Source organism: Nyctereutes procyonoides, unplaced genomic scaffold, assembly GCF_905146905.1.
Source record: "Nyctereutes procyonoides isolate TBG_1078 unplaced genomic scaffold, NYPRO_anot_genome, whole genome shotgun sequence".
Lineage (NCBI taxonomy): Eukaryota > Metazoa > Chordata > Mammalia > Carnivora > Canidae > Nyctereutes > Nyctereutes procyonoides.
This window is the reverse complement of record NW_026575037.1, coordinates 13,606,233-13,633,784: the sequence shown is the minus strand read 5'-3', so window position 1 is coordinate 13,633,784 and position 27,552 is coordinate 13,606,233. Positions and strand designations below refer to the sequence as shown.

At 34.8% G+C, this 27,552-nt stretch overlaps 1 protein-coding gene across 3 annotated transcripts in view; it reads left to right on the top strand.

Moving 5' to 3' along the window:
* The window catches only part of CEP350 (centrosomal protein 350), a 151,001-nt gene that overhangs the window by 54,196 nt on the left and 69,253 nt on the right, over positions 1-27,552 (top strand). For all 3 annotated transcript variants that reach the window (XM_055319114.1, XM_055319115.1, XM_055319113.1), the window contains exons 12-22: positions 123-1,180; positions 3,050-3,188; positions 4,677-4,849; positions 11,515-11,701; positions 14,664-14,875; positions 15,242-15,405; positions 19,253-19,363; positions 19,820-19,960; positions 21,678-21,814; positions 22,604-22,726; positions 26,164-26,333. In XM_055319114.1, the coding sequence (XP_055175089.1) occupies positions 123-1,180; positions 3,050-3,188; positions 4,677-4,849; positions 11,515-11,701; positions 14,664-14,875; positions 15,242-15,405; positions 19,253-19,363; positions 19,820-19,960; positions 21,678-21,814; positions 22,604-22,726; positions 26,164-26,333 (2,615 nt within the window). The remainder of the gene's footprint in view (positions 1-122; positions 1,181-3,049; positions 3,189-4,676; positions 4,850-11,514; positions 11,702-14,663; positions 14,876-15,241; positions 15,406-19,252; positions 19,364-19,819; positions 19,961-21,677; positions 21,815-22,603; positions 22,727-26,163; positions 26,334-27,552) is intronic.

Here is a 27,552-nt window from a genome sequence, read left to right as displayed (position 1 = left end):
TTTGTTTTTTTGTATGTTTGTTTGTTTTGGTGGTAAGTGTGATAAGAAAAAAAAGTAAAAAAAACTGATGGGTTAGTCATGAGTTACTGTGTTAACTAACATACTGTGACTTTCATTTCCAGAAGGGACTTGATGGAACCTACATGGATGCAGCCTGACAGATTGAGCCCACGAGTCCAGAATACTCAACCACAGCCTCTTATTGGAACAGCTGGAAATTTACTTTCCCATCTCTTGAGTCTAGAACATGCAGGAATTTTGCATAAGGATCTTGAATCTATTTTACCAACCAGGAAGAATCATACTGTGGCCTCAGGGCCATTAACTTTTACACCTCAACCATACCTGACCTCACCAGCTGCTCATCCAGATGCCTTGTTAAAACCTAGTGCCAGCCAGTATAAGAGTAAACTGGATCGTATTGAAGCCTTGAAAGCAACAGCTGCTTCTTTGTCCAGCAGGATTGAAAGTGAAGCCAAGAAATTAGCTGGGGCTAACATAAACTATGGGTCAGCATGGAACACTGAGTATGATGTACAGAAAACACCCCAAGAAGATGAACCTTGGACCAAGGCTATAAGTCCACCTGTGAAAGAGGATACTGAAGATGTTTTCTCTGCCCGAATTCAAAAGATGATGGGAACCTGTGTATCTCATGCAACTTTTGATGATGATCTTCCTGGTGTAGGCAACCTCAGTGAATTTAAAAAGCTTCCTGAGATGATAAGACCGCATAGTGCCATATCAAGGTTCAGAATCAGATCCCCTGGTCCTAAACCAGAAGGGCTCCTGGCACAGTTGTGTAAGAGGCAGACTGACTCTTCCAGCTCTGATATACAAGCTTCTCAAGACAAAGCTAAATTGTCTCTTGGTTCCAGCACAGATTCAGTCAGTGAAGGGCCTCTTCTTAGTGAAGGGAGTCTCTCTGAAGAAGAAGGAGGACAAGATGTACAGCCTCCGTTGAAGGTAGCAGAAATCTTAAAGGAAAAGGAATTTTGTGCTGGAGAAAGAAATGGTTATGAACCCATCAAAGAGTTTCAGAAGGAAGCTGAAAAATTTTTGCCACTTTTTGGGCACATAGGTAGTACAGAAAGCAAAGGACCATGGGAAGAATTGGCAAAGGGAAGTCCACATAGTGTCATTAATATTTTTACAAAGTCATATCAGCTGTATGGAAAAGGTGAGAAAAATAAGTAAGCTTTGTGCTAGTTGTATGTTAGGTTAAGATAAATCATTTAATAATTCTGTACAAGATAATACTTAAGTACAAATTTTCATTGTTCATTATGAGGATGATAGAGACTTCTCTAAATTAATCTAAGTTATTTGCAGATTTCAACTAAACTATTACAGTTTCATCTTTAAAATTTCATTTTTTAGTTATTGTCATGAACCAGTAGTTGGTAGGTGTAGAAATTTTGGTCTAATTTAGAGATATTCATTTCTGGTGTTCAGAATTGGTCTGTACCAAGTGTATGCTAGATTTTCTGTGACTGTCGGTATGTATTTAGATAGTAAATAACGTGTATTTCTTTTTTTTTTTTAAGATTTATTTATTCATGAGAGACACACACACAGAGAGAGAGAGAGAGAGAGGCAGAGCACAGAGTCCCTCCATACAGGGAGCCTGACATGGGACTCAATCCCCGGTCTCTAGGATCAGGCCCTGGGCTGAAGACGGTACTAAACCACTGAGCCACTGGGGCTGCCCATGTATTTCTTTAATACCATGATTTGTGAGTCTTTGGGAATGTAGTGGTCAAGAATTGAGAGGGGAAACTGTGGTAACATTTCTGATATGTAAACCATTACTGCTTGTCAAAACTAATTTTAAAAATAGTCAGACTTTGGAATGCCTGGGTGGCTCAGTGATTGAGCATCTGCCTTTGGCTCAGGGCATGATCCCAGGGTCCTGGGATCGAGTCCCTCATTGGGTTCCCCATGAGGAGCCTGCTTCTCCCTCAGCCTATATCTCTGCCTCTCTCTCTGTCTCTCATGGATATAAAATCTTAAAAAAAAAAAAAAAAAAAGAGGACGACTTTGCTCTTGATCTCAGGGTTGTGAGTTTGAGCCTAATGGTTTTAGAGATTACTTAAATAAATTTTAAAAAATGGACTTTGAACAGAAATGTAGCTACATATATTTGGCTCATGAAGCAATTGACTTCTGAAGTTTGTTTCTTATCTTTGAAATTCTGCAACACAATTTTCCTTTTCTATGATGAACTCAATTCCTTCAAGTCCCTCTTTCTTTTCTTCCTACTATAGGTAGATTCTACCCATCTTATGCTAATATAACTTTAGAATTTCCAGATTAGAGAATGAAGCCGAACTTTAAGTCAGATCAGTACCCTGTGGGTTTTTATTTCCATTCTACATAGTGAACAACTTACTTGATAAATGAGTTGATTTCATCTGTTCATTGTATGCTGAACTGGATATCACATTGCATTTTCCTAGATTTCATATTTAGCTACTTGTTATGATCTTGTGCAGACCTCTGTATGCCATTGATCTTTTATTAACATTTATTTATTCCTGTAGGTGGTAATTTTGAAGGTTTTTTTTTTTTAATGAAAGCGAGGTGCTTTTAAATCAACATTCTCTTTTTTTTTTTGGCAAGAGAATTGTGTTTTTTCTTAAATCCTATTAGATTTTCATTAAAATTTTACCGTTATATTGAAATACTTACGTTGAAATGGTATGTGTTCTAGGATTTGCTTCAAAACAGTCTCAGAGGAGAGTGAGAAATGGGGAGAATAGGAAGTTTAGTTGAGACTAGATTGGTCATATATCGATAATTGTTAAATTGGGGGGTGATGGATACCTTAGTTTCACTATGCCATTTTTTCTACTTTCTTGTATGTTTGAAAATTTCCCTAATAAAAAGTTATAAATATATTGTTAGTTATAAAGATGGATTGGAAAGAAACACTAATAAAGCGAACTAAAATGTTTCTGAATCCATGTTGTTAATCCATATGTCATGGAATGCTTTGCTTGTAGTTTGTTTTTGTTTTAAAGCACATTTCAATGACTATTTTTAACAGGGTTTGAAAGAGGAACCTCAGCATCACGGCCTTTAAATGCCATCACAACACCTCTAAGCAGTGTTTCATATGAAGATGATTTTGTCTCCTCTCCAGGGAGTGGGACTTTGACAGAAAGAAAATCAGCTCTCGAACCTAAGTAAGAATATGTTGGTAATATGGGATAAAATCCAAAGAGAAAATTTTACAGTGAGAACTGTGATGTGACTGTGAGTCAATTTTGTTGGTTTAAAGATACATGTAGAGGCTGCATAGCACAGAGCTTATTAAGAACATGGGCTCTGGATCCAGACTGTCTGGGTTTAAATCCTGGCTCTCCTGATATTAGTTGTTCGTCTTTGGGCATATTACTTAACTCCCTGTGCTTCAGTTTCCTTCTGTGTAAAATGGGGAAAATAACTGTACTGCTTCATAGAGTGTTGTGAATATTCAGTGAAATACAAACTACTTAGAACAGGGCTCGGCACACAATAAGCACAATATACGTTGTTAAGTTGATCTGTGAATCCCTAGTAGAGGATGGTATTGGGAAACTCTTTCATGGTATAACTAATATAAGTTAAAGGTTAATTAAGTAATGATTTTTTGTGATAGAATTGAGGAAGGATGACCAGATAGATCATTAACTGCATGATGCTAGTAAATAAGTACATTGTTTTTTTTTTCTAATTAGGAGAATATCTAAGCATTTGCAAGGCTTTGATAAAGAACAATATTACAATATTAATATTTATTAGACACAAGGTGCAAGGAACTGAGAGGACTGAGGCGGTTTTGCTTGTATTAACTCATTCTTTTTTTAATTAATTAGTTTAATTAATTTTATTTATTTTTAACTCATTCTTAAAATAGCGTGATATGATAAGTATTTTTGTACTGTTCCTTCTTGAGGGAGGAAACTGAAGCATCCAGGTTATGTTGCTTGTACAAAGCTATACAGTAGGTGAATCAGATTTTGCCAGAGAGAATTTCCTCCCTAAATTTTGTTACCATATAAAATAATCCGTAATTACTCATATTCAATATAATTTTCTTCACAAATTACAAATTTTAATCCACATAAAATTATTGGGTGATCTTTTGAAAATTCTATCTTGTTAGACCTATGAAAATAAGAACTATTAAAATTAAAGTAGGCAAAGTAGTATAGTTTTAAATTTTGAACTCTAAAGAAAAGATTAAATTTTTAAATCAAAACTTACAAAGATTTAATTGTGATGATATTTAATAATATCACCAATAAGGATAATTTATTGCATTTTATTTCTAGGTTGAAGAACATATCAGGAGGAAAATAATTATAATAAATGATGAATTTCAGTAGAAATCGAGGCCACATTTTCCAGTATCCAACATTATATTTTTTCTTTTATGTGTCTGAATTATCCATTTTTACTAGTTTTGCTTCAGTAGACAACTCCCTTAAAATTTTCTTAGTAATAAATTGAGCCAAAGGGAACAATCCAAGCTTATGGTAGTAAGAAAACAAAAAAAGAAAGTGGAAGGCATCTTCGATTATAGTTATATTCTCCTTGTGATTAAATAGATTTAAAAATATCCATAGTTTTAGCTATATCTTAAGACTTTTTATTTCATTCTTTAACCACTATTGCTTGTTCTTTGACAGTATCAGTGGTAGCAATTTGGGCATTCAGGAGGACCATTCTAGCAGGAAGTCTGCCTATGATCTGTCCTCTGTGGAAGTTACCTCCCAGCATTCATCAGGGGCCCAGTCTGCTACATCATCTCGTTCATCTACTTCTTCTAAAGGGAAGAAAGGAAAAAAAGAAAAGATAGAATGTAAGTGGAATTCTACGTACTGACTTTTTCTCTTATCATTTTGTGGTAGTAATCTAAAGTTACAATTTGATTTCATAAGATGTTAGATGAATTTTTTTATGATAAAATGTAAAAAATCATTACAACATTACCATTTGCTATATAACATTATAAATCCTTTGCTTAATACAGAAGGAATACATTTGCAATGATAAGAAATTAAGGATTATAGATAAACAATTATAAAAGAAGTGTAAGTCTCCATTAATCCCTCTGCTCAGAGATAACTACTGTTAACATTTTTGGTGCCTATTTTTCCAGTGTATACATAAAACCATGCACACACACCTCTTTATTTAAAAAATAGAAATGAAATCATTTAGTTTTGCAACTGCTTTTTGAAAAACTGTACAGTATATCCTGTACATCTTGAGTATAATTAAAAATACTTAAATTTTCTTGTCTGTAAAAGAAAGATATCAATAAATCATATCAGTAGATGCTTCATATGATAATTTTTGAAGCATATGTGAAATTAACAGATATAACGTATACATCCCCGTATGTGGCCACAGTAGGTGTCCTTTGGCACTGAGTGTTTTTGAGTGATTGAGGAGAACAACTATCATTTCCTTCAGTTCTACTTGTGGGTATAATTTGCACTGTAAGCCTAGAGGTAAGAAGATACAGTAATTAGGCAAAGCCTCTTAGACTCACTGGATGGCTGCTAGGGAATGATTTTGCTCCCCCAATTTTTTTTTTCTAATTGTAAAAATTGCTGATTGACTTAAAAACAAAACAAACCAGAGCGGGAGAAGTCAGTAAAAAATAGAAAACTATTTAAAAATTAAAATTGCCTGTAATCCCTCTACCTGAAGATAACCAATGCTAATGTTTTTTTTTTTAAACTTTGTTTTAACAATTTTGGTGAAATAGACATAACACAGACTTAACATCTTAACCATTTTCAAGTGTACAGTTCAGTGCTGTTCTTTTTCTTTTTTTTTTTTCAGTTCAGTGCTGTTAAAAAACATTCACACTGTTGTGCAACCATACCATCCATCTCCAGAACCTTTTCATCATCCCATACTGAAACTCTGTATCCATTAAACAATAATTCTTCCTTCCTGCCATTCCCCAGCCCCTGCAAACTATTGTTCTACCTTGAGTCTGTGAATTTGACTACTCTAGGTACTTCACATAGCCACATAGTGGCATCATATATTTGTCTTTTTAGTGTTTGGCTTAGTAGCATAATGTTTTCAAGTTTCATCTGTATGGTAGCACGCGTGAGAATGTCCTTCCTTTTTGAGGCTGGATAATATTCATACCAGCGTATGTATACCACATTTCATTTATCCATTTATCATTTGATGGGCATTTTGGTTGTTTCCACCTTTTGGCTATTGTGAATAATAGCTAAACATTTGGTATACAAATAACTGTTTGAGTCCCTGCTTTTTTGTATATATAGTCAGGTATGGATTTGTTGAATCAGATGGTACATCTCTGTTTAACTTGTTGAGGAACTGCCGTATTGTTTCCTTTGGTAATTGTGGCATTTTACATTAACACCAGTAATGCACAAGGGCTCCAGCTTCTTCATATCCACATCCATGCCAACGCTTGTTTTCTTTTTCTATTTTTTTATAAGTAATAGATATTCTGATGGGTATGAAATGTTAAGATTTTTAGTAAGAATTCTTCCACATAATTGGTAGGTATATGTAAATAGGAAATGTTACATGTAAGGGACCACGATTTTTTAATGTTCTTTTGTTCTGTCAATGTGTTACAGATATCTTTGTCAGTAAATATGGATCACCCTTGTAATGACTATCTAGTGTTTTATTATTTTAACATATTGTAGTTTGTTTAGCAAATTGCTGGACGTTTAGGTCACTCTGTTTTTTTCCGTTATGAACACTGCTATATTGAATATCCTTATAAATGTGTTTATACATTAATCTAGTTCTTTCCTTGAAGGTAAAATTCTAGAAGTGACGTAATGGAGCAAAGAGTATGTTTAGAATTTGGATACATTTTGCCAAATAGCCCCTCAGAAAGCTAATGTCACTTTATACACCCAGTAGAGAATGCTAGGAGAAATTATTGCTTAATCATTAACCTAGTATAACTCTATTCCAGATTGTTCCGAAACTTTTTGGTGGGAACATTAGACATCATTTTACTAGCACTTCCTAATGTCTGCCTTTTCTTATAAATACTGTTTCAGTTGGATAAGCTGTTTCATAAGTGTTTTGAGTATAAAAGAGCTCCATGGTTCCATAAATTTGGGAAATGCTTTTAGAGTGAAACAAGCTTCTTTTGTACAAGATTAATCAACACTTTTAATATGCTAACATGCATTATTTATTTTAGGATAAAGATGAGGCTGCAGTTTGAAGTATTTTCCAAATTTATTTGACCACAGAATCATTTCTTCCATTGGCATGTTAATACATTTGAATACAACTGAACATATTTTGGGAAATGCTGAAATTAGTTCTTTTATTTTGCAAGTGTTTTGCTTTGTTTTATTAGTATCTCACCTTTTTATTGGAAAAGCCTAGATTATGACTTCTGACTCCCAAATCCAGTTTACCTTCTACTATAATATTCTGTATGACTTAAAATATGATATATTGAATATATGAGTATAAGCAATATGATTCAATACAGGTTTTTAAAAATGATTATTTAAAACATAATTAGATAGGGCAGCCCGGGTGGCTCAGTGGTTTAGTGCTGCCTTGAGCCCAGGGCGTGACCCTGGAGTCCCGAGATCCAGTCCCACGTCGGACTCCCTGCATGGAGCCTGCTTCTCCCTCTGCCTGTGTCTCCGCCTCTTTCTCTCTCTTTCTCTTACTCTCTCTCTGTGTCTCTCATAAATAAATGGATAAAATCTTTAAAAAAAAATAAAATAAAAAAATAAAACATTATTAGATAAAGTATAGGTAGTGTTTTGTGGCTTTCCATTTCTCTGATCCCCTCTCGCAGTGCCTTTAAAAACCTCTATGTATTGTACTTAATACAGTGTTATCTAAAGCTTAGTTTCTCCTTTATCCCCAAGTTCTAAAACTAGTGTAATTTTGGTTGTATATGCTCCATCTGGTGGTGACAAATAGTGTCTGCTTGCTCTGTACAGAAACTTCCCAATGTGATTGAAAGTAGTTGGTAGATTAAAGTGGCAAGCAGAAGAAAAAAAATTTTATCTTAATTTTAAAACCTATAAATATACTTTCGATTGCCAAATGAAAAGTAGGGGCGAATGTTTTCTTTGTGTATGTGTCTCTTGGCTGGAGTTTATAGTTTGTTCTGGCGTAGACCTTTGTATTGTCTACAATTTCTGTTTCTTTGAAATCAAGAGCAATTTTTAAGTTGTGTATTTATTTTTAAAGACTAATGTTAAATGTGTAGAGAAATGCATTTTTATTATGAAAAAATTAGAGATACAGTATTAACCACTTGCTTTTAGTCTAGGGATTATAAATAGATTTTAGATTTTAGAGTCCATTCAAACTGATTGATAATCCTTTAGATTATTTGTATGTTCCCTGCCCCTCCCCATCGTGGTAATGCAGTCAGTATATATAATTCATGATACACATCTTTACATAGCTTCCTAGGATGAATTATTATGAATTCATAATATGAGGTGAAATTTCTGTGGCAAGGGGATCAAAAATTATTTTTATGCATATTTTAAGTTGTTTTACAGGAAGAGTATATCAGTTTGCACTCCCATGAAAACAATGTATGAGTATCTTTTTCTGTGTGTACTGAATAACACTCAAGGCTTTATTATTTTAAAAATATTTGCTAATCTAGTAATGAAAAATGGTGTATCTTATTTGAGGTGGTTTTCATTTCTTTGATTGTTAATATTTTTCATATGCTATGTTTTCATTTTGCCTTTTTTAAACTAAAGTTTTTTAAAGTTTTATTTATTTATTTGACAGAGTATATAAGCAGGGGAAGTGGGAGAGGAAGAAGGACATCTCACTGAGCAGGGAGCCTAACACGGGACTCAGTCCTAGGACTCTAGGATACTGACCCAACCCGAAGGCAGACACGCAACCGACTGAGTCACCCAGGCACACACCCCCTCCCCGCTTTTTAAACTTTAAAAAAAAAATAAACTAAATTTTAATGAAAAGTTGTTCTCCTATTACTATCACTACAGCAAAGTATAGTGTAGAATACTTATTTGTTAATTTATTTTTTATGTGGTAAAATATACCTAACATAAAATTTGCCATCTTAAATATTATTTTCTGTATTTCATTTTCTACTTTTTAAAGTTTTTTTTTTTTTTTAAGATTTTATTTATTTGTTCATGAGAGACACACACGCAAAGAGGCAGAGACACAGGCAAAGGGAGAAGCAGGCTCCATGCACAGAGCCCGATGTGGGACTCAATCCTGGGACTCCGGGATCATGCCGTGGGCCGAAGGCAGGCGTTAAACCACTGAGCCACCCAGGGATTCCCGCCTTTTTAAAGTTTTTAATCCAAAATGTGTTCATTGGGCTAGTATCCCACTCATCTTGATTCAGGGTGCTTTTATTGCTGCTCCTGTCTGAAGGAGCATCCTTCTGTAATTCTTGCTTTTCCTCCTGTAGACTGGCAGAGGACAGTAGAGCAGCCAATACACAAAACTACCATTTTGCTAAGTGTATAGTTTGGTGGTATGAAGTTCATTCATGTGCAGCTGTTACCATTGTCCATCTCCAGAACTCTTTCCTCATCCCAAGCTGAAACTTCATTCCTCTTAAATAATAACTCTCATTTTCCTCTCCCCCTTGCCTTTGGTAATAAATGTCTACTTTGTATCTCTATAAATTTGCCTACTCTAGGGACTTTATATAAGTGTATGATCATATAATTCAGTCCTTTTGTGATTGGCTTATTTTAGCTTAATGTGCTTTAAGATTCATCCATGTTGTAGTATGTGTCAGAGTGTCCTTCCTTTTGGATGTCTGGGTGGCTCAGTCAGTTAAGCATTGGACTCTTGATTTCAGCTCCATTCGAGATCCTCAGGGTTGTGAGATGGAGCTCAGCTACAGGCTCCATGTTCAGCGCTTCAGCTTGGGAGTCTCTCCTTCTGCCCCTCCCTCCCTCACATCTAGCATACACACTCTCTTACAAAAAATAAAAAGAATGTTCTTCCTTTTTAAGACTGAATAATATATCATTGTATGTGAATACCACATTTTGTTTATTCATTTTTTATTGAAGGATACTTGGGTTGCTTCCATCTTTTGGCTACTGTGAATAATGCTGTTATGAACATGGGTGTATAGCATAATTGTTTCCTTTTTCATTTTTTTAATCTTTATTTTATTTATTTTTTAAATCTCTAATCATATATCTACATTAGAAAACTTTTTGCTGCCATTAAAATGTATATGCAGTTCTTTTTTCTGCTTTTTTTTAATGTAACAAATATAGTCCCATGTTGCTATTGAAACACACCATCAGGATAGAGTCATGAGGGCTGTGTTTATGTTTTATTTCTCCTCTGTGACCATGTATCCTCTAGCAAGTTATGTGGCTTCATAGATTTCTAGTTACCCCATCAGTAAATTGAGCATATGGTATTCAATTCATAAGATTTAAGAGCAATAAGATAATACATGTGGAGTGTATTTTAAATACAAAGTGTTAGTTAATGTTCAGGTTACTATTAACTATGTAATTTAGACAATTCTTCAGTTGTTGAGATTTAGGTAATTTTTTAAATTATAAAATCATACACTGGGGGCACCATGGCTCAGCTGGTTAAATATCTGCCTTCTGCTTAACTTAGGTCATGATCCCGGGGTCCTGAGATCAAGCCCTGCATTGGGCTTCCTGCAGAGAAGGAGCCTACATCTCCGTCTCCTGCCTCCTGCTCCCCCTGCTTGTACTCTCTTTCATTCTGTCAAATAAATAAAATATTATTAAAAATAAAATTATATATTGAATATCATGCATAATTTTTATTTATTTCAATAATCTTTTTAGGATACTCCTAGAAGTAAGATTATTCTGAGTCAGAGAATATGAGCAGTTTAATGAATCTGGCAACATAGTTCCTTATCATAAAGTTTTTCAAAATGATTCTGTAGTTCATTTGGCATTTGATACTGGTTTTCTCCCAGCTCTTGATTTTATCCTTAAAAATCTTCTTTTTGGCTACTTTTTCATAGGAATAGAATAGTACTTCATTCTTAACATGCTTGTCTTTTTTTTACCATATGATTTAAGAACAATTTTTTTAAAATTAAAATATGTATTTGTTTATTTTTAAAGATTTTATGTATTTATTCATGAGAGACACAGAGAGAGGTAAAGACCTAGCACAGGGAGAGGCAGGGTCCCTGCTGAGCCAGCAGCTTGATAAGGGAGTTGATCCCAGGACCTGGGATCACGACCTGAGCCAACGGCAGATGCTCAGCCACTGAGCCACCCAGGTGCCCCAAAAATAATTTATTTTTTAACAGCAAATGGGGGGATGTTAATGGAAGAAACTTTATTCTCCTTAAATGGAAACAGAAGGATGAGCTACTTTATTTTATATATGAAAAATAACTTCAAAAAGTCTGATCTGTACATTTTATTACTTTATTGAAATATAAGTATCAATGATTTTTCAGTAGCTTTTGACATTGGGGATCAGTTTTATAAGAGATTTTCTTTATAGGGCTGGATTCACTCACTGGAAATGTTCAGAACTCACTTCTTGATGAGGAGAAAGTACATTCTGGCTCAGAACGTGGCTCTCATCAAGGAAAGAAATCTGGGACCAGTAGCAAACTTTCTGTTAAAGATTATGAGCAGACCCTTGACAGTGATAGCATTTTGGAGGATCTTTCTGGGCATTCTGTGAGGTAAAGTAATATATGTTTTATAACTGTTATTCATATTTAATTAAAATTATAATATCATTGGTGTTCAGGGAATCCATTCAATAAATTGCTGTATTTTCTGAAGAGATTTTGTAGTTTTGCTCATAGTTTGGGTCTTCATATTTAAAATATAGTTGTCTTTTGCCTAAACTATTGCAGCCTCTCTCAGGAATACTCTGCCTCTAGCACAAGCCACCTCTCTGTTCTAAATGCCATTGCCACTGTTGTTATCTTGAATCAGTCCTTTGACCAAGCTTGTTCTCCTTAGGGTACCTTGGGAGCTCAGAACTCTGTAGATGAACTCCCAAGAATGTAACTTTATTTGAAGTGTTTTCACTAGGCGCTCACAGACTATCTCATTTCCTTTCTCTATACATTTCTTCTTACCTGTGTTCATCCCCTCTTACAGCACAACTACTTAGCATCCTTTTGTCTCATTATTTATGTCTTCCTGTGAATGTTTCTCTCCTGCTCAACTTATTGATGACTCAAATAGATTTTGAAATTTCACTCTTATTTTGATTGCAGATAGCTTGCATACTTTTTTTCCTTGTTTTTAATAATACAGTATACACTGAGCCTGTTGCTTCTGTGATTATCCACATGGCTTTTATCTGTTGCACTTCTTTCTGGAAATTTAAGCTCTGAGAAGACATGGATTTATTTTTTTTCTTTTAAAGCTGTTTGCTTTTTCTAGTGCAGTGTCACATACAGATAATCATTTTTAATGCTTTCAAATCTTACATCGTTAATACCATCATTGCTATATTTAAAATTGAAGTTTAATTTGTCAATGATTTTGGAATTTAGAGAATTTTACCTTTCTTTAGAAATATTCTGATGATTTATTTAACAAAATCTACAAAGTTAAACATTTCTAAAACAGAATCCATAGCCAAATAAGTTTGATAAATGCTCCATTCTATAGAATAGACACCCCCTGCCCCCCCTTTGATTTGAGGTTTTGATGAAGAGGTGCTCAGATTTAAAAAAATTATTTAACCCTTTTTTTTGTTTGCTTATTTGGCTGTCGTCATTTTCTTTACCTCTCTGTCCTTTGGAAAATTGATTAACATTGTTGGAAGCTTAGTTTTGGAAATGCTAGTCTAGGTCAGTCTTCCTTGCAGAGCAGATACAAATATAGCTTGTAAAAACCGCAAGGTAAGATTCAGGCATAGTACTTGGTTTTGATATTGTGCTTGAATTCTTTCTTGGAGATCTATTAAGAGACAGAAGTAATAAAATTCTTTTTGTATTCCATAAATGAAGTTGTCAGACTATTAGAAATAGTATTTCTCTAAACCACCAATAGTAAATTAAAGGACACTGTAAACAAGTGAGAGCCTCTCAAGACTGCTTTTATTCAAATATTTATTTACTGGGTTTAAGAGAAATAAATGTCTTCTTTTGAAAACTATTTCCTGGTTTTACTGAAGCTAAAAGTAAGCTTGTTTTACTATGTTAGAAATATGTTAACGTGCTAACATGCTTTATGGGGTATCTTTAAGTAATTTATTCAATAAATAAATGTTTAGTGCATGGCAACATCCTTTTGTTCTGAGAAACAGTAACTTTAATGAGCCTAATTTCTCAGAAGGGCTAGACATGTGCTTTGTGTTGAAATAAATACCATTAGAATTATTCCAGTCAGACTGCTTTTGAGAGGTTACTTCCCTAGTTCGAGAAAGAACTATAACATTAAAAGGTAGATGGAAACAAATGATTTCATACAAATGAGTACTGAGAGGTGATTAGTAGGAAAAACCAATTTTTTGCTGTGACTCTTTGGGTTAGGAGGAATAACAAAAGAGTGTTTTTTGTCATTTCTTAATTTTTAATACAAAATGATACTTTATTCTCTTTCAGAGATATATTTTAAGATTTTTTTATGTGATAGGCTTGACCTTACCTTTTATATGTGGCTGTAGTTTTATTGCTATATGAGGTCTATGTAACTTAGGTTTTGCCTTGTACTGTAATAAGTGATTCGTTATATATGTACATTTTATTTTATTTATTTATTTTTTTAATAAATTAATTTTTATTGGTGTTCAATTTACCAACATACAGAATAACACCCAGTGCTCATCCCGTCAAGTGTCCCCCTCCGTGCCCGTCACCCATTCACCCCCACCCCCCGCCCTCCTCCCCTTCCACCACCCCTAGTTCATTTCCCAGAGTTAGAAGTCTTTATGTTCTGTGTCCCTTTCTGATATCTCCCACACATTTCTTCTCCCTTCCCTTATATTCCCCTTCACTATTATTCATATTCCCCAAATGAATGAGAACATACACTGTTTGTCCTTCTCCGATTGACTTACTTCACTCAGCATAATACCCTCCAGTTCCATCCACGTTGAAGCAAATGGTGGGTATTTGTCGTTTCTAATGGCTGAGTAATATTCCATTGTATACATAAACCACATCTTCTTTATCCATTCATCTTTCGATGGGCACCGAGGCTCCTTCCACAGTTTGGCTATTGTGGACATGGCTGCTAGAAACATCGGGGTGCAGGTGTCCCGGCGTTTCATTGCATCTGAATCTTTGGGGTAAATCCCTAACAGTGCAATTGCTGGGTCGTAGGGCAGGTCTATTTTTAACTCTTTGAGGAACCTCCACACAGTTTTCCAGAGTGGCTGCACATATATGTACATTTTAGAAGAAGGAGTTAAATGCCAATTTAATCGAGACTCCTTTTCTATTTCATAATTTTGGTCAGGGTTTGTGCCTAGCTCATTCACCACTGTAAATCTAGCAAATGAGAGAGAGACATACTCATTCATTCATTCAGGATGGCGACTATGTTGAATAATTAAATGCCTGAATCACAGCCTTGCAAAAATGTCAGTGAAGAATGTAATGCATACTGTTCTTATGAGTTGTTTAGCTGGCTCTTGTAGTAGTTTTCCTTTCTCTAATGTCTTTGAAACAAAACTTCTAGTGTCTCATCAGACAAGGGAAGATCTCAGAAAACTCCAACTTCTCCCCTGTCTCCAAGTTCCCAGAAGTTTGACCCTCCAGGAACTTCATTAGAAAGATCTAAATCCTCGGTAATAATGCCTCCATCTATAACAGGATTTAAGCCTAATGCACCTTTTACTGATATGAACCTTGCTGCCAGTCGAACAACTACAGAGATGGCCTCAACATCAGGCAAGTAGATCCATACAATTGTAATTTAAGATACTACTTTTGTTCCTTAAATCCCCTTTCTTTTAGTCAAATTGTAGGGAAATGTTATCCATCAAGTGAATGTGATTACTTTTTGAAGTATTAAAGATTTTGTAGGAAAGGAAATACTGAAAAGCCTGACAGGTTCAACAGTGGTGATTTTTCCTGTTTAGCCAGCATGAGTCAAAACAAACCTGAAAAATATATACTGTGCTAATAATAAGTCACTGTCTTTCCTGCAATGGAAAGCAAACGCTTTTTGGTTCTTAAAATGAAAAATGAATTTCAGAAATCTGAGAGGTTGGTTCATGAGAACTTTTACATTTGACAGTCACTTATGCCTTCCAGGTTCTAAGCGCCTTTCTCCTGCTGGTCTCCAGCATCGCATGGCAGCAGAACTCAGCTACTTGAGTGCCATTGAGGAGTCGGTGCGCCAACTGTCCGATGTGGAAAGAGTTAGAGGCGTATCGCTTGCTCAGCAGGAGAGTGTGTCTCTAGCTCAGATCATAAAGGTATTTGTGGAGTTTTCTTCATTAGCATTCTGTATTTTTTTCTCTTTTCTTTGCTACTTAAAGTCGTTTCAGTGATGAGGTCAAAAAAACAAAGGAAAACACACAACTTTAACCTGCCAGATAGAGAAAAGCCTGCCAAATAGCACCTATAAACAACCCTGCAGAAAAGTGTCATAAAGAGCACTAAAAAAGTTACACATAGAATATTTGGCAGCAGAACAATAATTCAGTCATTCACTCTCAAGTATTTCATTTTTCTCAGTCTCTCTTTTTTTAACTGTCTCTGAAAAGAGACTATAATCAAGCAATTCACAATTTTTTTCTCTTTTCACTGACAAACTAGAGATAGATAGTTCATTGTATTTATTGTTTTCTTTTTAACACTTTATTTGTACCAAAAAGAAAAGTTTCTGAGATCCAGGTATCTGATAAAGCCAGCATAATGTAGACGTCTCCCTAGCTAACAAAAATCCAGTAAAGGTCTAAGCAGTGTTCTTACGTGGAGTTGCTGTTGCTGTCTTTTTAAAAAAAAAAAAAAACAACAAATTAGTATTTACATGTAATAAAACATACAGATTTAAATCTAATGAGTTTTGATCAATGTAACTACAATCCTAATCAAAATATAGAACACTTCTGTCACTTCAGATGATTCACCCATAGACCTTTTCAGTTAATCTCCTCTCCCATAGGCAGTTAACTATTCTGATTCCTAATCGCCATTGTTTATTTTTGCTTGTTCTGCAACTTCATATAAATGGATATATACTTTGTACTTTGTCATATTTAGCTTATTTAATGTGTCACAATGTTTTTAAGATTAATTCGTGTTGTATACATTGTTTTGTTCATGGTTCCATTGATCATTATAACACAATGTGTTTATCACTTCTCCTGTTGATATACATTTGTATTGTTTCCAGTTTTTGGCAATTATAAATATTCTTGTTATGAATGTTTTTTGCAACTCTGTATTCACCATGTTTTCATTTTTCTTGCTTTAATACCAGGAGTGTAATTGCTTGGGTCAAGTAAAAGTATATGCTTAACTTTTATGAAACTGTTAAATTATTATTATTTTTTTAATTTTTTAAAATTTATTTATTTATGATAGTCACAGAGAGAGAGAGAGAGGCAGAGACACAGGCAGAGGGAGAAGCAGGCTCCATGCACCGGGAGCCCGATACGGGATTCGATCCCGGGTCTCCAGGATCGAACCCTGGGCCAAAGGCAGGCGCCAAACCGCTGCGCCACCCAGGGATCCCTGTTATTTTTAAAAGTAGTTGTAGGGCAGCCCTGGTGGCTCAGCGGTTTAGCGCCGCCTTCAGCCCAGGGCCTGATCCTGGAGACTGGGGATCGAGTCCCACGTCAGGCTCACTGCATGGAGCCTACTTCTCCCTCTGCCTGTGTCTCTGCACCTCTCTCTCTCTCTCTCTGGAATAAATAAATAAAATATTTAAGTAAGTAAGTAAGTAAGTAAGTAAGTAAGTAAGTAAATAAATAAATAAATAAATAAATAAATAAATAAATAAATAAATAAATGTGGTTGTATTATCTTACACTCATATGACAATCTGAGAGTCCCAGTTGCTCCACATTCTTGCTGTCATTTGATATTCTAGGCATTCTAGTGAGTGTGAAGTAGTATCTCATTGTGGTTTGTTTTTTTTGTTTGTTTTTTGTTTTCTTTAAAGATTTTATTTATTTATTCATGAGAGACACACACAGAGAGAGAGGGTGGCAGAGACACAGACAGAGGGAGAAGCAGTCTCCATGCAGGGAGCTTGATGTGGGACTCGATCCCGGGTCTCCAGGATCACACCCTGGGCTGAAGGTGCCACTAAACCGCTGAGCCACCTGGGCTGCCCCTCATTGTGGTTTTGATTTGCATTTCTTTTATGACTGATGAGATTGATAGTCTTTTTGTGTATTTATTATAAAATTTATTACATCATCTTTTGTGAAGGTCTGTTCAGATTTTTTGCCTATTTCATAATAGGGTTGTATATCTTTTAATTATTGAGTTGTAGAAGTTCTTTAAATACCCTAGAAACAAGTCCCTTTCAGATATATTTCAAATACTTTCCTAGTCTTTAGCTTACCTTTTAATTTAAAGAAATTTATTTTGTTTTTTCATTTTTAAACTGTATCCTGTTAAGTGCAGAATATTTTCATTGTAGTGAGGATTTCATTTTTTCTTTTATTGTAATGAAGTTTTAAATTTTTTTCTTAAAATTTTTTTTCTTTTATGGTAGTGCCTTTTGCTTTCTAAGAAATCTTTGCCTACTCTAAGATTTTAAGATACTTTAACAAAGATATTCTTTTATGTTTTTCTAAAAAGCTTTATAGTTTTGACTTTTATATTTAAGTGTTTGACCATCTCCAGTTACTTATGGAGTGTGAAGGAACCAAAGTTCATCTTTTCCCCACCTGGATTTTCAGTTGTTCCATCACCATTTTCTTAAAAAGACTTAAATTACCTTGACACTTATATCAACAATTAAATGGTCATTTATATAGAGCTCTATTTCTGCACTCTCTTCTTTTCCATTGATCTATGTTCTATCCTTAATGCCCATACCATACTGTTTTACCATGTCTTTAGAGTGAGTCATGAAATCAGGGTGTAATTACTTCAACTTTGTTCTTTCTTAAGGCAGTTTTAGCTATTCTAGATTATTGCATTTCTGCATAATTTTTAGAATTAGTTTGTCAGCTTCTACAAAAAAAAAGGCCTAGTTTTAATTTTTATTGGTTTTAATATGACTGCCATTGAATCATAGATCAGTTTGGGGAGAGAATTTATATCTTAACAATATGGCATTTTCTAATTGGTGAATATGATACCTTTTTCTGTTTGGGTTTTAAAAATATTTCTCTCAGCAGTGTAATTTTCAGTGTAGAGATCTTACACATTTAAAATTTTATTCTGAAGTATTTTATGTGTCTTGATGTTGTTGTAAATATTTTTTTAAATTTTATTTTGTATTTGTTTCTCCCAAAATATCTAAAGACCATTCTTTGTGTGGAACTGTCCATACTTTGCAAGGAGTTCAGCATTTCTGCTCCTCTCCCAATAAATAACAGTAGTGCCCGTCCAGTCATGACAGCAAAAACTCCCCAACATTTCCAAGTACTCCCAATGGAGACTGAGGAGGGACTGATAACCACTTGGTTAAAAATCACTGGATGGGGGAAATGGTCCCATTGCAGTGGCCATGCTTACCTTGAAATCCAAAAAGCACTGAGATTTTCTACCATTTTAGGAATACATTATAATTCTGGGCTTCCAGATTTTTACAGGGCATTATGCAACTTTGTATACAGATTTTTCACCTTTAGAAAGCCTGTATTTAGCACTATTCCAGAAGAAATGACAAAATATAAATTGATAGATAGTATTATATGGAAGAGTGGAAAGAAAGGGTCCTGGTGAGAAGGAGACCTTTTCTGGGGCAACATTTTTATGAAACCACTTGTTTAAAGCCAAAATAAAGGAATCATAAAATGCTGAGGTGTGAAGAATTTTTATATGTAGAACATTTTATCTCTTTTTAAGAGTTAGGTACTATAGCTTTTGCTTTAAAACCAGCTTTTTGGTATGGGTTCTTAGCCCCATATGCCTTGAAAAAGTTTTATGTTACTACATTATTTGATTCATAATAGGTGGTGATTAATATTTTAATAAATGATTTAGGGCTATCCTGCTTACTGTCTTTCCTTTAAGCTCTAATTGATTGCTTCAAAAATTATATTAGAAAAGTAGTCATTACATGTAATATAGTCACTGTATTAAAATGGTGTAGTGTCTTAGAATTAATAGTTGATCATTTTTTTTATTTTGAAGGCACAGCAGCAACGCCACGAAAGAGACTTGGCTCTTTTGAAATTGAAGGCTGAACAAGAGGCTTTGGAGTGTCAGAGGCAGTTAGAAGAAACCCGAAACAAAGCAGCTCAGGTACTTCTTTTTGCAGCAGGCACTGGTTCTTTAAATTTGTTATCTTTGAAATCACTTTAGTATTTTTGTACTTACATAGAAGTAAAAAAGAAAAGATACAATAATGTTTTAGTACATTATGCCATATGGGTTCATTTCATGTCATTTGACTCTTGTAGCAATCCTGTGAGTCAAGTTAGTCAAGATTTATCCCCAATTTAGAGAAATGGAAGCTGAGGTGTATAGTAGTTACTTGTCTAAAGAAATATCGACTCATGAACGATGGAGTTAAAAATTAAACTCCAGCAGTAATTTTAAGACTCTATAGATTTTAAGGCCGGAAATCCGGATAATAGTCAAGTGTTTTGTTTTACAAGGCATTTGATCCATGAAACAGTTTTAAAATTAAAGCTAATTTGGGGTGGGAAGAGACTGAGACATAACATAAGTTCTCTGTTTACTCCCTTTTATTTTCAGGTCCATGCAGAATCCTTACAGCAGGTGGTCAAATCACAAAGGGAAGTAACCGAAGTCCTGCAGGAAGCAACTTGTAAAATAGCTGCTCAGCAAACAGAGACTGCTCGTCTCACCACAGATGCAGCTCGCCAAATCTGTGAAGTAAGAGCCATTGAGAAGCCCTTTTCTTTTTAGTCAGTTTGAGTAGATTTGGTCTTAGCAGTAATGAGCTTCTAAAGTCTAGCAAATATGTACTTAAGTGACTTTTCAGTGGGAGCCATACAGTATTGAATTAAGAGGCACCATTCATTGCAGTATGTTGTACATACGAGTGATATGGCAGCAGAAAGAAAGATGGAGAAGAACTCTAAATGTCTGCCCTTGAGTAAACTTCTTAAAAACTATATTGATTTTATTGATGTATAATTTACAAATAATAAAATATATTTACTGTAAGTATATTGTTTGATGAATTTTGACAAATATATAGATACAGGTGTCTAATCAGATATAGGTATCTCTACCTACATATTTCTGTGTCTTTTCTTACCTGTCCATCCCTATAAACACCACCATAACCAAGAAATAGAATACAGTTGATTCTTGAACAACATAGATTTGAACTATGAAGGTCTGTTCATGTGCAAAATTTTTTGAAATGTGCTCTAAGTGTAATTTTTCTTTCTTAGGATTTTCTTAATAATATTTTTTCTTCAGCCTACTTTATTATAATAATAATACGGTATGAAATACATATATATAGTGGAGAAGATCTGTGTTACTCACCTGTTTATGTTATGGGTAAGGCTTCCTTCCAGTCAACAGTAGGCTATTTAGTAGTTTAATCAGAAGTTGTCCACGGATTTCGAATGCTTGTGGATTAGCACCCCAACCTTCATGTTGTTCAAAGGTCAACTGTTTTTCCAACACTAAAAAGTGTCTTTGTACCCCTGTCTTTGGTCTCAGGAAGCCATTGATCTGCATTGTATGAAAATGGTTCCTTTTCACCTAGAGTGATGTTAGTGTCTTGTCTTTTACTGTACTAAGGATAAAGCCAGAAATAGATTTACTATTGTCTGTATATAGGATGTGATAATCTGTAGATATAGTTTCAGTTTATTTTAGCAGGTACAATTTAGGATTGTTTGTGAAATGATTTTGTTATTAATATTAAAAAGCCAGGAACCTACTGTGTTAGATACTGTGGGATTGTGCAAATAAATATAGATTCTTTTAAGAAAATTTTAGGCAGCATTAACAAAGATTTCAAAAACACTTTAAGTTGTTAAGATGGTGATTGAATGAACACCAAATATACATACAACAGTTGCAGTAGTGGCTAAGAGTAGGGAAAATACCTCACATTGTAGGTCAGAAAGCAGATAGGCAGATAAGAAGTAGTAATTGAATTGATTCTTAAAGAAGATTTATTTTTGTTTTTTTTTTAAATATTTTATTTATTTATGATAGACATAGAGGCAAAGACACAGGCAGAGGGAGAGACAGGCTCTATGCCAGGAGTCCGACGTGGGACTCGATCCTGGGGCTCCAGGATCACACCCTGGACCAAAGACAGGCGCTAAACCACTGAGCCACCCAGGGATCCCTATTTTTGTTTTCTTATGGCTTATTATATGACTTGAAGATTTTGTTTTAATTCGTCGATTGCTATAGCTAGGTGAAACCTTAGAAATCATGTGGTCCATCCAACTCTTTATTTTTATAAGGAAGCTGTTGAGAACTTAATGTAAATGACTTGCCCACAGTATTTTACCTATTATGGTAGATCCAGTGATCTTTCAAAGACACTGTGCTCCTTCTCAGTTTTTTTGTAATTTTTTTTCATAACTATTTTTGCCTTGTGTGTGTTCTTATTTAGATGGCAGAGTTGACTCGAACTCATATCTCAGATGCTATTACTGCTTCAGGAGCTCCCCTCGCCACACTGTATGACCACCAGCGACAACATGCTCCAGACTTTGTGAAACAGCTGAGGACCAGAGCTGAAACGGATAGGTTAATAGTTATTCATGCAAATATGCAAATATGGAATATCTACTATGTCCCAGGCACTGTTAAGGGTACTAGAATATAGTTATGGACATATGGTGGAGTGAGAGAGATAGGTATTGTAAGCAAATATTTACCTTAGTGAATAAACACTTACAAACTGAGATAAGTGTGAGGAGCAAAGAACATATATCCATGGTATCGATATGTAGCAAAGGAATTTGGATAGCCTGGGGTACAGTGATGTCAGAGGTTTTCCAAGGTAGTAAAGCTTAATGTTGAGATCTAGGGGTTCAAAAGTGATCAGTGGTATAAAGCAGGTGAGGCCAGTCAGCGCATACAGAGGTAGAAAAAGAAAATGAAGGAAGACTGATGTGACTGGAGGCAGAGAACGAAGAGGAGAATGGTAGGAGATGATGTGGGATCACGTGATGGTAGGACATGGCAGACCTTGAGGACTTTGGAGTTTATTCTAGGAACAATGAAAAGTCATTAGAGTTTTTTAGGCAACCTGGGTGGATGTGATCATAGTTTGTGTGTATTTTTTTACATCATCTTTGATCCTCTCTAATTCATAGATTTTAAGTCCTCATTCATATTTATTTATACTTGGGGTGATTTGTGTTTATTTTTCATAAAGCAAAAGATATTCTTTTCTATGAGTGAATGCCTTTCTTAAATACTTTGTCATGGCTATTTCATAATTTCTGTTTATTTAAGATTTTATCTCATATTAATGTTAAACGGTATTCTCTTAGACTTTAAAAGTTTAATCAGTTTTTATTGTACTTGCAGAAAAAGTCAATCCATTTCACTATCTCAAAGTAAAGAAGGGACTCTTGACTCAAAGCATCAAAAGTATTCCCCTTCATATGAGAGTTACTCTGAGTCTTCAAGATACAAGAATCATGATCGAAGGTAAAAACACTTTGATTTAGAAAAAATCTGATAAATGGCTTAGACATTGCTTTTTTTTTTTAACTTCTTAATGTCATTTCTTTAAGTGAAATAGAATCTTCGCCTTCAGAGTTCTGACTTTCCCCATTTGATTAGCTGATTTGTAAAATTGTTCTATTCCTTGAGACCCTGCCTTGTGCTTGCACTGTGTCGGTTGTTTTTCCTACATTTAATTTTCACAACTTTCTAAAACAGATATTGTTCTCATTTTATAGTAGGGAACAGAGCCTCATGGAGTTGCCAAGAAATTCACCCAAGTTCACACCAAGGAACTGAGCCTTGGCTTATCTGGCTCTAAGGCCTATGCTTATTATAAATTGCTTTACTAACATCCATATTTCTTGACATTACTGTATGTATAATTTTTATCATTATAAAAGAAGATCGAATACTTTGTCATTGGTTCTTGCCTGGTATTAACATCTATAGTTTTCAATTACGGTTCTGTCCTTGGATTAGAAGATTTTTGAAGCAACTTTCCAGCATTCTTAGAGGTGGGATAACTACATTGTCAAAGTAAAACCTCATTTTAAAAAATTAAATCAAAATAAATAAGTAAAAAATTAAATCATGAGGGATGCCTGGGTGGCTCAGAGATTGAGCATCTGCCTTCAGCTCAGGGCATGATCCCAGGATCCGGGATTGAGTTCTGCATCGGGTTCCCCGTATGGAGCCTGGTTCTCCCTCTGCCTATGTCTCTACCTCTCTCTCTGTGTCTCTCATGAATAAATAAATAAAATATTTGAAAAAAATTAAATCATGAACCTAAAAAACATTAATGTGGGGTATTAAGTACCTACCACATCCCTGGAACTATATGACTTTGATTTAATCTTCAGTGACCCTTAGTTCATTGAGACTGTCAGCTGGGTCACTGCAGGGAATTCCTAATAGGTTTCCCAGTCTCTTCCCAAACCATTTCCCAATCTCTTCACTAGCCACATGGTAACTAGAGGGATTTTTCTAAAATTTGCAGCCAATTTTTTATTCACCTGTTTGAAACCTTCAGTATTCCTATAGAGCCATTCAGTAGGTCATGAAAGTTCCCTAATTATTGAGGCTTTGGTCCATCTTCAGCCCTGTCTCTTGGCATTTCTACTCGTCATATTCCACTAATTGTAACTATTCTAATGCAACTCTCTAAACGAGCCAAGCTCTCTGTGTCTTTTGTGCCGTTATACATGATATACTTTCTTTCTAGACCTTACTCCCTCTGTTTCATTTAGTTTACTTGTATTTCCCCTCCATGAGTCAGTGTTACCCTAGTCTGCTTTACGTGTCCCTTCTGTGTTCTCCCATAGCACGCCAATCATAACTGTTACAGCTTTTACCACCTTCTATATCCTTTTCCTTTACTTGTTAGTTATGGACTAGACTAGAAGTTCTTTTGAGGTCTTCATTTTCATCACCCCAAAAAGAAGCCCCATACCCTTAGCAGTCACTTCTTATGCTGTCTCTTCTCCAGCTTCTGGCAACCATTAATCTGCTTTGTATTTCTGTTCTCTGTGGATTTATCTGTTTTGGACATTTCATATAAATGGCATCATACAACGTGAGTCCTTGTGACTGGCTTCTTTGACTTAGCATAATGTTTTCAAGGTTCATCTATCACATATTAGTATGCTGTTCCTTTATATGGCCAAGTAATACTCTGTTGCATGGATATGCCACATTTTACTTCATCAGTTGATAGACTTTGGATTGCTTCTGCTTTTTGACTATTACGAATAGTGCTGCTACATACATTTATGTGCAAGTTTTTATGTGAACATAGGTTTTCATTTCTTTCGGGTATACACTTGAAAGAGGTGTTGCTGGGTCTTTAATTTTTTGAAGAGCTGCCAAACTTTTCCAAAACAGCTGCTCCCAGTAAAAATACAAATTTCTTTTCACATCCTCATCAACATTTGTTTTTCTCTCTTTTTTGTTAGAGCCATCCTAGTGAGGACCATGCTATACTGCTATCCCCAGAACTTAGTAAAATGCCTAGCACACAGTAGGCAGTCTACTACATGTTTACTAAATGAATGATAGGCACATAACCGCTAAGTGGAATAATTGAGTTTAATCCCTTATCCTTATGACTCCAAAGCATTTGCTGTCTCCTGCATTATATCTTTTACATTATAGCTATATTATATGGTTTATACTTTCAAAAACATCTGCTAAACCAGACAAATAATTGCACAATATCCTGATAAATACTATTATAGAAACATACAAAAAAACAGTATAAACACAGATACAGGGGTGAACAAGCCTTCCTTAGGAGTGGGAGAAGGTATCCTCGAGCACTTTGCAGAAATGATACTTGAATTGAGTCTTAAACTAATAGTTTCTTAGGCAGGGAAGGGAGGGCATTTCAGAAAAGGAGATGGCTTATGGAGAAGATGTCAAAACATGGCTTGTGATAGGCTCTCTCTCTATGTATGTTTACATGAATAAATAAACTAAGGAAAGCAAAGAGGAAGGAAGGAGAACATTGACCTTAAAAACAAGTTCACTAAGCATTTGGAAACTTGAGGCTTAAAGTCAGGGTAAGGGCAGAGCTAGCTGATCAGACTTGAGACTCCATCTAAATGATAGTAGTTAAAATTACAGAGATGCATAAGATTGCCAAAAGGAGAGTATGTGGCACAAATGAGAAAGTAACCAAAAACAAAACACTGGGAATCACCATCATTTTAAGGAAGCCAGGAAAATTCAAAGGATGTGAAAGAAAGAGAAAAACGAATTCGGGAGATAGAAAAGCAGGTGAGAGTAGAACCAGAGAATGTAAGGAAGGAGAATCTTTTTCTTAACATTTAATTTTGATGTAATATCAAGCTTACAGAGATGTAAGAATAATATAAAGTTCCTGAATATCTTTTATACACATTATACTGATGTTAGCATTTTACTACATTTGCTTTAGCAAGTGGAGCTTTTAAAGGAGATAGAGACCAACACCATATAATGTTGCAGAAAAATTATCTGTCAGATTTGGCAATTCAAGTTTAGGTAGAGGTTTTAAGAACAATTCCATAGAGTAGGTGGGATTGAAGCAGATTGTGATAAATTGTAATGATGAAAAATAAGGAGGTTGAAACAGCCAAATAGAAGCCCCTTTTCCTGGTAACTTGACTTTAAAATGAAAGGAGATAAGAGAGTGATAGCCTGAGAATAATGGTGACCTAGCGTGACTATTTAAGAGTGAAACCTTCCTCTTTTCTAGAACAGTTTCCTTTCAGACTTCTATCTTTAGCATTTTATGTTTTATGTTACATATTTCATCATTTTATATCTTGATCATAAGGCACATTCCCCTAGCCAAATAAATTTACTTTGGATTTATGACCTTATTTTATCACTTTATTTATTTATTTATTTGGATTTGTTTCTATAATACCTATAAATAGAAGTAGTAGTGGTAGCAGCCGTCAAGAAAGTCCCTCAGTACCATCTTTTAAGGAAAATGAGAGGAAACTTCATGGTGAAAAGATGGAGAGTTCTATTGATGAACAAATTCAGACTGCTGCAGATGATTCTCTACGAAGTGACAGTGTACCATCTCTTCCTGATGAGAAAGGTAACATTCCTTGCACGTGTATGTATATTTATTTGTTTAGGGAGGCTTCCAGAACCCTTTGAGATATTTGTGACTGAGCTAGTTAGTATAATTGGAACATGGTAGTAACTCTGTGTATCTGAATCTGATATTGTGTCCCAGTGAAATTATTTCAAGGCTATATACTATGCCAGTAACTCTTGCTAGTATTTTAAACATGATTGTGTGTCTTGATCCTAAGGGAAGGCAAAGCTAAACCTAGGAGAGCATGTATGTGAATGGAAATTAGATGTTCAAAAAAATTACTTTAATCCTATTATCGATATACAGCATAATAGTAAAGAGAATAAATTATAAACAATATAATAAGGATACAGTTTCTTATAAATAATGATAACATCTGATGTAGTAATTAGATTAAAATTTGTTAGTTACCTCTTCCTAGATCATAAACAAAAGCTGTATCCCTATCAAATCATGGGTAGTAAATAACATAATGAAGAAAACAGAGTTTGGCAACAAATGACACCTTTAAGAATTTTTTTTAAGTGACTGACTCTTAAGCAGTGTATTTGATCAATGGCCTGGAACCGTAGTTTTCAGAGCAGGATGGGCAAGATAGTCTTTAGAGTATAAGAAGATGTTTAAATTTAGATTTTTCTCTTTTTTTAAATGTTTTTGTAAATTTATAATGAATGTAATTCATGGATGTAGCAGTTTGTAGTTAATGAAAAATTAACAATTAATATGGATCTTGTTACCCAGAAGTAATTAATTAATACAGTCTAGCTAATGAATATAGATCCTGTTACCTAGAAGTTGGGTCTTGCTATAACAAATGCCAAATATGTGGAAGTGGCTTTAGAATTGGGTAATGAATAGAGACTAGAAGAGTATTGTGGCACATGCTAGAGAAAATCCACATTGCCTTGCAGAGACTGTTGGCAGGAATATTGATGATTAAAATATGGTTAAAAATGATTCTGATGAAGTCTCATGAAGATAGAAATTAGGAATATATTATTGGAAACTGGAAGAATGGCAGTCCTTTTTATAAATTGACAAAGAATTTGGCTGAACTGTGTTCTAGTGTTTTGTGGAAAGTAGAAGTTAAAAGTAGTGAACATGGATAGTTAGCCAAAGGAATTTCTGAGCAAAGTGTTGAAGGCATGGCCTTGGTTTCTCTTCTTACTACTTTTAGTAAAATGTGAGAAGAGAGATAAAGGAATTGTTAAACAGG